Genomic DNA, 11,974 nt, shown 5'->3' with positions numbered 1-11,974 from the left:
TCAAGATGAACACTGCTTTTATTAGAAGCATTTTCTTTCTTATTAAGCTAAGAGGAGACATTCTAGCCAGCAGTCTCCTATACATGTACATTCAGATTGTACAATTTTTGCTGGGTTATGAATAACAATCTTTACAACAGCAGGGTACACACGTAGTAGAAGTACAGCATGATAACCACCATTTTAAGAACTGAATGGAAATTCAACAGGTATAAGCTGGAACAGTTAGGATAGCTTATACTTCCGATAAACATATTTTTGCAGGATTGGTATTTTCTTAATAGGGACAGATTGACACATTCAATTTTTGTGTTCCTTTATAATGGGGTCTGGTAGTTTCATTTAACTTTAGTAATGTTGTTAATATTAACATCTGCTTACTCTCACTTGCATATTATACTGTAGTTGTTATTGCAGTGTTCATCTGGGTTATATGCAGATGCACGATAGTACAACTTGCTTCACCTGCAATACACAATAAATATAATAGTGACACATTTTTAAAGGGTATAAATGATTATACGCAGAAAAAATATTGTATATCTTTAATTTGCTTCCCTTTCTCCCCACCCCCCTCCCCCTCCCCCAATAAAAATAAGCTGCTTACCTAACTAAGGTGTCCAAGTGATATTTTTTTGCTTTTCTAGAAAGGGTTCAGAAAGAAAATTCCAGTTATATAATGTTAAGCTCTCCCTCAAGAAATATTGGAGCTAAAATAATTCTTTTAACCTGAAAAAAATGCATTGTTATGTACAGCATCTGCAAATTTTGGTAGAGTTGCATGTAATTTTGAATCTCTATGAAGACTAGGAATTTAGGGACAGTAAATTCAAACCATTCTTTGTTTCTGCCAATAAATTTTTCTGACTGTTTTGCTGTGTGATTTAACTAGTTGCTTGATACATTTAGATACATGACTTGTATTTATTTGGTATGTAAAGTTTCCATAGTCAGCTAAATTATATATTAATAAATTAATGATCTCATATGAAACATGTACATACAGGGAAATATTCAAACAGCCTTCATAGAAATATAAATAGGCCTATGATCACTGTAGTAAGACTCCATTGAAATCCCCAAGTAGTACAGTTGGAATTGTAGATTCTATTAATACTGAGTTGTGAAGATGAGTAACAGGATCAATTAACTGTGAAATTGTAACTTTAGTTTTCAAGTGATAGATACCAATGATATGAATATTTGGAATTGGTTGGCTTAACACCATAACAATGATTTCCAGTATGCAAAGCATGCAACAAACGAAACCACTTCGCGTCAGTCTGCAGATCAGTATCACGCACATCGCAAGTTAAACAGATGGCATCGATTTCAGACTCGTCGGAAGCAGAAACGTCGGAAACAGAATCTGATGAATTTTTCTTCAAAGTCGAAGAAGTTTCGTCCGTGCAAGCCAAAGGGAAACAGCTTTTTGCTGCGCTCGAATTTACAGACACGACTGATCGTTTCAAGACGACCTTGGAATGTCAGCTTGACACAGGAGCAACATGCAATGTGCTATCTTATCGTGATCTGTCAGTCATCAATCAAGATGGCAATCCAGCTCTGCAAACAAGCAAAGTGAGGCTCCGATTGTTTAATGGTTCCGTGATGAAACCACTTGTTCGCCAGGAATACAAACAACAGTACACGCTCAAATTTCAAGTTGTAGAAGGAGAAAGCAAGCCGCTATTGTCCGCAGAAACCTGTGAAACCCTGGGTTTGTTGAAGATAAACTGTGACCCGGCGGCACAAGTCAACACTATTCAAGAAAACAAGCCCAAGCTCACCAACGAAAAGATTCTCAATGACTTCAAAGACGTTTTTGGAGGCCTCGGTCACATTGGAAAAACAAGCTTCACAGTTGACCCAGACGTCACGCCAGTGCATCACGCACCCAGACGAATTGCAGTCACGCTACACAAAGAGGTGAAAGCAAAACTAGAAGAACTAGAGAAGAAAAACATCCTAGTGAAAGAAACAGAACCGGCCGATTGGATTAGCAGCATGGTTGTTGTTGCTAAGCCTGGGAAGATCAGAATCTGTCTAGATCCCAAAGATCTCAACAAAGCGGTAAAACGTCCGAAATACCAAATGCCCACTTTGGAGGAAGTACTCCCAAAGCTAAGCAAGGCCAAGGTTTTCACCACCCTAGATGCCAAAGATGGGTTCTATCAGATAAGCTTAGACGAGAAAAGCAGCAAGCTTACCACCTTTTGGACACCCTTCGGCCGGTACGGATACCTCCGCATGCCCTTTGGCGTTAATGCAGCACCGGAAGAGTTTGAATGCAAGCTACATGAACACCTAAGTGACCTGCAGGGCGTGGAAGTCTTACGAGATGACATTCTGGTGATAGGCTCCGGTGATACTTTGGATGAAGCTACCTTAGACCATAACGAGAATTTGCTGAAACTACTGAATTGTGCGCGTGATGTCAACCTAAAGTTTAACACCAAGAAGCTGAACCTCAGAAAACCCGAAGTCAAGTACATGGGACATGTCCTCTCCAGTGAAGGCCTCAAACCTGACCCAAACAAAGTGACCGCTGTAAGTGAGATGCCCAAACCTACCAGCAAACAGCAAGCACTGAGTCTCCTTGGATTCGTCAATTACCTGGCCAAGTTCCTCCCACGGTTGTCAGAGATTGCTCAGCCAATACGTCAACTGACCGTCAAAGATGCAAAGTTTATCTGCACAAAACAGCACGATGACTCCTTTGAAGAGATCAAGAAACTGGTTACAAGACACCCTGTGCTGAAATACTATGATATGAATTCAGAAGTAACCATACAACGTGATGCTAGCGAGAAGGGCCTTGGAGCCACCCTGTTGCAGAATGGCCAACCAGTTGCATTTGCATCCAGAACTCTCTCACAAGTGGAACAGCGGTACGCCCAGATCGAGAAGGAATGCCTAGCCATCATCTTTGCCTGCTCAAAGTTCAGTCAGTACATCACACGGAGAGAGCAGATCACTGTTGAATCTGATCATAAGCCACTGCAATCCATCTTTAAGAAGTCTCTGCTAGCAGCCCCAAGCAGACTACAGAGAATGCTGTTACGACTTCAACGGTACAACCTCGACGTGCAGTACAAGCCAGGTTCCCAAATGTATGTCGCAGACCACCTGCCTACCTCAAAGATCAAGGCGACCAGTCTCATGATGAATTCCAGGTGTTTGGTCTAGAACTGGAAGAAATCAACCCGTTAGACACAGTCAAGATTACCAGCGAAAGACTAGCCCAGCTACAGAAAGCCACTGAACAAGCTCCTATAATGCAGACCCTCAAGAGCACAATACTTGTGGGATGGCCTGACACAAGGGAACAAGTTCCTATTTCCATCAGGGACTACTGGAACTCGCGAAGATCTTACGTTGCACAATGGGATACTCTTTAAGAGTCAACGTGTTATCATTCTCCGTGCACTAAGACCTGAGGTGATATCACGATTACACTCCAGTCATTTTGGAATAGAAGCTTGCTTGAGGAAGGCGAGAGATCGTGTCTACTGGCCAGCCATGAACAGTGACATCAAAGAGGCTGTTACTAAGTGCCAAGTATGTGCTGAATTTCAAGCCAGCAACCCCCAACAGCCACTGCAGACTCACAAGATTCGTGACATGCCATGGAGTAGACTGGCAGCAGACTTATTCACTCTTCAGTCCAAAGACTACATCGTCCTAGTGGACTATTACTCCGACTTTGTAGAAGTCAGCCTTCTCAGGGAAACAACATCTGCAGCCATTATCAAGTTCATGAGAGTGCAATTCAGCCGGCACGGCATTCCAGATGTTTTGGTCACAGATAATGGACCGCAGTTCGCCAGTAAAGAATTTGCCGAGTTCGCGAAACAGTGGGAGTTTCTACATGTCACTTCGTCACCTTATCATTCCAAGTCCAATGGCAAAGCAGAGTCAGCTGTAAAAGTTGTCAAAGGACTCTTCAAGAAAGCCCTGAAAGACAAGAAAGACCCCCGGCTAAGTTTGCTGGATTACAGAAATACCCCCACAGCTGGTATACGTTTAAGTCAAGTGCAAAAGCTCATGCCAAGAAGAACGAAGACGTTGGTCCCCATAGCAACCAACCTGCTATATCCTGAAGTTACTGAAGGAGTAGCAGAAAAGATACACCAGAAACGCCAGAAGGCCAAGAGCTACCACGACAAGAATGCCAAAGAGCTCCCAGACCTCGACATTAGCCAAGAAGTGCGTATTGCGCCTTCTCACAGAGGCAAGACATGGGAGGCAGGGACTTGTCTTCAGAAATTCTCAGACAGGTCTTACCTAGTAGAAACAAGTGGAGGGGAAGTGCTACGCCGCAATAGACAGGGAATCAAACCATCTCAGTCTGAGCACGTAGCAGAGCAAGACAGCCCTAAAGCTGAAAGTGCAGTCCACAAACTTCCACGTTGTCAGCAAGCACAGACCTTGCAGCCTGCACAACTGCACCAGCAGCAAGAACAAGCTCCAGGACCATTAAGAAACCTGTACGGTTTCAGGATTACGTGTGCTAAAGACACTCTAAAGTTCGCAAACTAGTCTTACAAACGTGGACACTCGTTTCCAGGACTTTAGAGTTCGCATACTAGGCTCAGAACAGTGACTTTGATTTTTTTGTTTTCTTTTTTTTATATCATTTTTACCGTTTTATATCGATTGTCATACCACAGTGGAAAATTAAGTTCTAATTAAGCTCGTTATAAAATGGGAGATGTTACAATATAAGCCGCTTCCGATGGATTTGATTGACACTTAAATGATTGTGAGATACCGATATATCTAGGGTCTCGTGATTAGAGTAAAACGCATTTCAACCTACACTCAGAAGTGTGTGTGTCCCTCTCTTTACAGTAATCACTTTGCAAATCATCTATGAGGAGGTGGAGAGATCTAACATTCTGTAACAAGATTGCTTTTGTTTGAGGTGAATTGTCGGTCCGTAACACTGCTTAAGGCACAAGGCTTACTTGTGTTCTTAGTCTGCTCATTTCACTTTTAACTTTCTGACTAACCTTTAATTTGTTTTCATTCAAATTACGAATATGCAGTGCAGAGCTGTTTTGTACACGGCTCAAGCCAACATACATGTAATGCATGTGCTCTCTTGTGGATGCTGGAAAATCAACAACTGCCTCATTTAATATGTCGCCTTGACAACGGTAAATAGTCTTGGAAAATGTCTTGTCACTTCCAATACTGGTGTCCAACTTCTATTTATAGTTGCCTTGTATAAATGTGCATTTTCCCTACGCTGGTTTCTGCCTATGTCAGGATGCGGAAATGACACCCAAATAATTAACTTGGTCTGGTGGATATTCAACTCTGTAGTCTATGTGTTCTATGACACACTCTGCATCATTGGTGAGCCCGTCGGTCACATCAATATTAGTTGTCAGTCATATTTTGTTGCAGTTGTTAGTGACACTAGCACATATACATGTAAACCCATTGTCTCATCTGGGATTTTGTTTGTCATTTGTTTCTTGAGATCATCAGAAATGTCACCAACTATAATGTCCACAGCCTTAATCTGAGCTTTATCAGCTTTAGAGAGGGTATACAGAGCATTGTTTTGAGCATCTATGGATGCATTTGTAGTAAACAAATGTATCTTGTCCAGGCCTCACATTCAGAAGTCTTTGTTTCAAAATGGTTATATCATCTTCAGAGTGCTTTCCCTCTCTCAAACGATTGAGTATCTGAGCAAGTTCTTTGTCATCTTTTTGTCTCATTATTTCCGTCAATTCAAAGAGGGTGAAGTGCTTTGTCCAAATGTTAGTTGCAAATTCATTATGGGGACAATTCCACCGTCGCAGACATTACATTCAGACTCAATTTTGAAACCTTGATTTAGCGCAGAGTATAAAAAGGAATTGTCTAGTTTTCCGTTTATGAACATGTTCGTTCCTACTGACATGTTAACTGGGCTGCACAATTTTTCCAGCTGACTCTTTCCTATTAGAGATATGGCACGAATCTGGAAGATCGCTTCGCAGTTCTTATTCGAAATATAATAGTTTGAATGTGATTGGTTCGCTCGATTCTCTAAACTACGACTGCCGGTCATTTAGTGATTTGAAAACCGTGCCCGGCAGTCGAATTAAAAAAAATCCAAAGTATCACAAACCATGGTCTCGCTCTCTGAGCCAAGCGTAAACCAAGCGTTATACTTGCGATCTATACAGCTCTTCTGGATCACTTGGTAGTTCTTAATCGACATATGAATTGGATGGGTTCCTTCGATTCCTCAAAATTTGAGAAAAATATCAGACTGCCGGTCATTTAGTGATTTGAAAACCTTGACTGGCTGCCGGTCATTTAGCCACAGCGTAAATCAAAATGTGAGAACAAACAAAATTAAATTGATATCCCAATTTTGTATCAACCCGAAAAATTTGGGTTTGAGAATTGGAAAAATAAAACAACAACAACAAAAATAATATCAAGCTTAATGAAAACAAATGATGCGGACCGCAGAAGAAACAGCATTACCGTCGGGAAGGTTGACTCTCGTTTTTTCCCCTTGTTAGATTGACAGTTGCTACCAAAACTATTTTATTCAATGGCTGGAAGTTTGTAATTATGTTTACAAAACACTATCTGAGTATAAAGGAGGCCGTGTTTTCACAAACGATTACGGTACATGTTCACGATCGATCTTCGAGGTTGTAACACGTTTTTTGTCTTTGTTTTTTGATATGTGAACAAAAGTAACTATACATTATTAACCGCGCGGCCATGGGCCGAACGCGGTTCATGTTCTACCCGTGGTTTATTTTTAACCGCGCGGCCATGGGCCGAGCGCGGTTCATGTTCTACCCTTGGTTTATTATTATTATTTTTTTTTGTCGGTGACCAGATCCAAACTCCCTCTCGACCAAATTTTGAGTCACGCAATGTGTGATGTTTATTCGCCAAAAGCTGTTGAAACATTAATACATGGACAAACCTCCGATTACAAAATCACGCCGAACCCACACGTTGCAAAAAAAATCTCTTCAACGCCCTGACTTCGAAGCGATATATCACTTTAGCATTAATAGCTACCACACATCGGCAGAAGGTAAATCTATTCCTTAACAATCTAGCTTTATCGTGTTAAAATTTCAGCGAAATCGAACAAAACCAGAATTAATTAGATTTTTTTGTGACCTCACTCCCCAGACTTGACCTAACAAAGAAAGCCACGGTCGCCCATAGCAACCGAAACACAGGAACATAACAAAGCCGACGTTTCAGCCAAAAAACTCCAGAATTATCGCCTGAGAGCTTAAACTTGAGTGGGAACATCTTTTTCGAACTTTTTTCAACTGATTTAGACGAAAGACTGGCCTCGGCGGGCTACAAACAAGACCAAGAGAAAAAAGAGAACAAGACAGCAGAATAAGCCGATAATATTTCACAGGACGTAACATGTCGATCTAAGTCGATCATCGAAAACGTAGTCGATAAGTCGATAGTATTCGATATTTGTCGATAATTGTCAATCGACAAGTTAAATTTGTCGATAAAAGTCGATAATCACAAGATTTTCAATTGATTATCGATTTTATCGACAAAAATGCAGACAAATGTTTCAATCAGCCACGAAATTCAAGTAACCAAACCAATAATAGCTCCGATGACTTTTTTTTAATACCGAGTGTAAACAGCTCTTAACTAAATCTGTGTGGCAATAAACTTAAATAAAAACCTGAACAACCAAGTGGTCTGTTATTCATTACAGAATAGAATGTTTAAATTACCTCGAGAAATGATCCATTAACAGTTTCAGCTGAACTAAATCGCGATCTTTTGCATAACTCAAACCAAACTAGTTCCCAGGGTCTCTCTAGGCGGGGAGATGAGAGATCCTGAGAACTCGAAGTCGTGCTTCTTTGGGGTGACAGAACGGTTCAAAGTTTAGACTAGATGCGGGAAAAAAATCGCGGCCAGCAAAGTAATTAAGAAGTAAAGTAAAGTAAATTGACATTTTATTTCATCAGTGTTTTTACTCAGTTCAACATTTGAAAAATACAAGCTCCTACGACTCTCTTCCCTCTCCGCTAGTTTGGCTAAATTCGCTGGGTTTGTATGCCCCTTGCTTCTCCTTGCACCTGTGACTGTTGTACCACTCCGCCACCTACGTATACCTACGCTATACATCGTTTTTTGTATTTCTGATACTTGTCGATTGAAATCGATTGAAATCGATCAAAATCGATCAAAATCGATCAAAATCAATCATAACCGAACAAAGTCGATAATCACAATAAATTGTGTGATCGACTTTTACCGATTTCCGATATTTGTCGATTGATTAGTATCGACAACGAACGACAATGATCGATTTTTATCGACTATCGAAATAATCGACATGTTACGTCCTGTATTTCATCGCGTGGCTTTCGGCACGAAAACGAAAATACAGCTTACTTCTGGATAAATTCAGCCTTAGAAGCCAGCAACTGGTCCCAAATTACTTTCTGTATCCTTACAAATGTCCTGACTTCCATCTCCAAAAGATTTTGCCCCAATTTTGAGCAAATAAACATTTCGCCGACGGCGACCGCCATTACGGTGGCTTGCATAATAAATTAGCTAACTTGACAAAATTCTCCCGAGGGGGCAATATGACGAAAAGAGCTGAAAAATGGCTAATGATGAGATCATCCCACTGTCCAAATTTGGTGAGAATCGAAAGTAACGCCAATTTTCTGTCACGTTTTCAATCGATCTGTGGTCACTGGTGTGACCAAAATCGATACATCGGTCGGGATAGAGTTTTATTATTAAATTATATGACTTGTGTGACTACTTTGCTAGCCCTTTACTCGTGGAAAACACCAGTGAAATTTTAATAATCATGACTTTTGAGAAAGAAAGCTGCTGTTAATAGTGTTATCATCGTGTCGTTCATATCGTTCATGCCTATACATATCCCGAAGAAAGTTCTAGATTAAGACCATTACGTCATCGTAGGTTTGTCAACGGCTACCACTGATGGTGCAATAATACAGTTTGTGTTGATCAAGTGATGTGATGTCTACAGTAAGAAAAGAATCATCAATGACTGCTTTGGAATGTGCACTGCGTTCCGACGGTAGTGCTAAGCAAACAGTTAAATTTTAAAAGCGCGGTTATAAGATCTAACAGATCTTCTTGCTTTTTTTGTCGGAGACCAGACGCAGATCTCCACTCGGCCAGCTTTGAATTACGCAATCAGTAATGTTTACTCGCCAAACCTTGTTTCTTCAGGGTCAACAAAAATCTCAGATTACAAAGTCACGCTGAACTCACGCTTTGCAAAAAAATCTCTTAAAAACCCTGACTTCGGAGCGATATATCACTTTAGCGTTAATATCTACCTCATATCGACAGTAGTAAAATCTATTCCTTAACAATCTAGCTTCACAATATTAAAATTTCAACGAAATTAAACAAAACCAGAACTAAATATAATTAGATTTTTTTGTCACCTCGCTTCATTGCTTGAGTCAACAAAGGAAGCGACGGTCGCCCATAACCACCGAACACACGAACATAATAAATACTGTTGCACATGTAGTAATATACACGTGTAATCAGATGCATCAGCACATTCTATCACATCGGCACGCACTATGTATGCATAATGAGTATGTATAATGTAGTTTCTTGAATAATAAATCATTCGATCATTTACACAGCAACGTGTAACATTGTGGCAACGGGTTAAGCCGTTTTAAAGCGTTTTAAAGCATCATGGCTTCGCCTACCTCTCCATTCCTGTCTCTGAAAACGACGGGCGACGATAAACATGACATGGAAGTGTACATCGAAGATTTAGTGGATTATTGTGTTATGCAGAACTGGTACGACCCAGCGAAGGAAAGTGACGAACAGAAATGGACTAAACCGGACAAAGCGATGGCCTGCCTTCGAGCATCTCTGTCTCCAGCAGCGAAATCGATATACAAGTACAGTTTGGGACTGACCGAAGAGAATCAGAAGAAACCTCACCTAGTTGTGGCTGCGTTGAAAGAATTTTATGGCGCTAGTATCGGGGTTTCTGACGAATGACAGAAATTTCTCGGCCTCATTCAAGACGAAAGCGAGTCTATCGCTTCGTGGGAAACAAGAGTCCGCAACCAGGACGCACAATGCGAGTACGAGAATTTTGCTGACGAGCTCATGAGAGATCAGTTCATCGCTGGTTTAGCGTCCGAAACGCTTCGCGTCAAACTGATCGGCAAAGGCCACAGGCATCGGGACGTCTCACAAACAAAGGTTACCTCGAAAGAAGAGGTCGAAACTGCGAAATGCTTTGAAGCCACTACCTACGCCAACCAATTGATGAAGACCGCTAGAGGCAATCAAGAACAGGTGAACTTCACAGGCAAGCCGAAAACTGGAAAAGAAGTTGTGCACCGGCAATCGACACCTTGTTATTGATGCAATGGCAGCCATCAATAACCTCGCCAACGGCACTGCCCTGCCTACGGCAAGAGATGTAATAAATGCGGAATCATCGGCCATTTCTCTCGCGCTTGCAAAAGCAGACCAAGTCATCAGAAACCACATCAACAGTCGAATTTCGTCGAAAGCGAACCGAGCGAGGAGGCTTTTGCGATCGATGGCGAGAAGACAGCGTGGTCTGACAAGAGGCCTGGAAGAAACTTCGCCAACGGCACTGCCCTGCCTACGGCAAGAGATGTAATAAATGCGGAATCATCGGCCATTTCTCTCGCGCTTGCAAAAGCAGACCAAGTCATCAGAAACCACATCAACAGTCGAATTTCGTCGAAAGCGAACCGAGCGAGGAGGCTTTTGCGATCGATGGCGAGAAGACAGCGTGGTCTGACAAGAGGCCTGGAAGAAACTTCTTCGCCCATCTTCACTTGATACACGGTGGCAAAACGAAAGTTGTGCGAGCTCAGATTGATACCGCATCCACGTGCAATACTATGCCTGAAAGTTTGTTGCGAAAGCTGTTTCCCAGCGCTAAGATTTCAAAGACAAAGATCACAATCAGCACGTATGGAGATCAGACTTTGCGGCCAAAGGGTCAGGTAACTCTGTGTTGCGAAAGGAAAGGGAAACTACACCTCTTAGAGTTCCTAGTAGTAGACGTCCCACAAGGAAAACCACCACTTCTCAGTGGTCGAGATGCACAGGCTCTGCACTATTTAACGATCTATGCAGACGAAACTCATGCAGTTGACAGAGAGGGCACCGAAAGCAAGACAGCAACGCCCCGTTCATCTCCCCAACCTGGAACGATTACAAAGGAAGATGTTCTAGAACACTACGCCAACGTGTTCAGACCAGGCCGCGGAAAACCACTAGGCAGCCCCTTGCAAATCGAAATGGACCCTGATGTCACCCCTGTACACGCCCCAAGGCGTCGTGTTCTAGTGGCCAAACTTGACAGAGTCAATGACGAACTAAAGAGTCTCTGTGACGACGGAATCATCAAGCCAGTAACGGAACCTACGGAATGGCTCTCCAATATTCTGGTCAAAGAGAAACCTAATGGAAAGCTGAGAATATGCATAGACCCAAGTCAGACGATCAACAAGGCGATCAAAAGACCGATCTCAACCATCCCAACAATCGAAGAGAAGCTACCACTATTAACAAAGGCGAAAGTGTTTACTATTGTGGACGTATCGGAAGCCTTCCACACCATCGTATTGGATGACGATTCGTCACTGCTCACCACATTCCTGGGGCCAAACGGACGTTATTGTTACACACGCATGCCATTTGGTATCTCTTCGGGACCAGAACAATACCAACGTCAACAGCACGAGTTCCTGGATGGCCTCCAGGGTATCATTAACATTGCTGATGATATCTGCATATTTGGATGTGGTGACACCAAAGAGGAAGCGGAGATTGACCATGACCGAAATTTGATCGCCCTATTAGACAAGTGCAGTGACTATGACCTACGACTTTCCCCGAAGAAGCTCCAATTCAAGGCCAGCTCGGTTACCTTCATGGGACA

At 42.1% G+C, this 11,974-nt stretch overlaps 1 protein-coding gene and 1 long non-coding RNA gene across 2 annotated transcripts; one reads left to right on the top strand and one right to left on the bottom strand.

Annotated features, from left to right (window-relative positions):
• On the bottom strand, positions 1-637 carry LOC149105595 (uncharacterized). The gene is made up of 2 exons (XR_016201173.1): positions 608-637; positions 1-465 (listed from the first exon to the last, which is right to left on the bottom strand). It is a non-coding gene; the product is annotated as an uncharacterized LOC149105595 (long non-coding RNA).
• An 8,929-nt stretch (positions 638-9,566) lies between these two features.
• LOC149105594 (uncharacterized) lies at positions 9,567-10,357 on the top strand. Its single transcript, XM_089270717.1, has one exon. It carries the CDS (start codon positions 9,727-9,729, stop codon positions 10,042-10,044), a length of 318 nt encoding a protein of 105 aa, XP_089126843.1. The 5' UTR covers positions 9,567-9,726; the 3' UTR covers positions 10,045-10,357.
• The last annotated feature ends 1,617 nt before the right edge of the window (positions 10,358-11,974 follow it).

Source organism: Orbicella faveolata, unplaced genomic scaffold, assembly GCF_042242905.1.
Source record: "Orbicella faveolata isolate gen_17 unplaced genomic scaffold, um_ofav_v1 contig_34, whole genome shotgun sequence".
NCBI lineage: Eukaryota > Metazoa > Cnidaria > Anthozoa > Scleractinia > Merulinidae > Orbicella > Orbicella faveolata.
Note: the sequence above shows the minus strand (reverse complement) of the source record. Positions and strands in the feature narration are given on the sequence as shown.

What these genes read in the sequence shown, in the direction of transcription:
- LOC149105594 (XM_089270717.1), top strand. Translation starts at nt 9,727, where the DNA reads ATGGCTTCGCCTACCTCTCCATTCCTGTCTCTGAAAACGACGGGCGAC.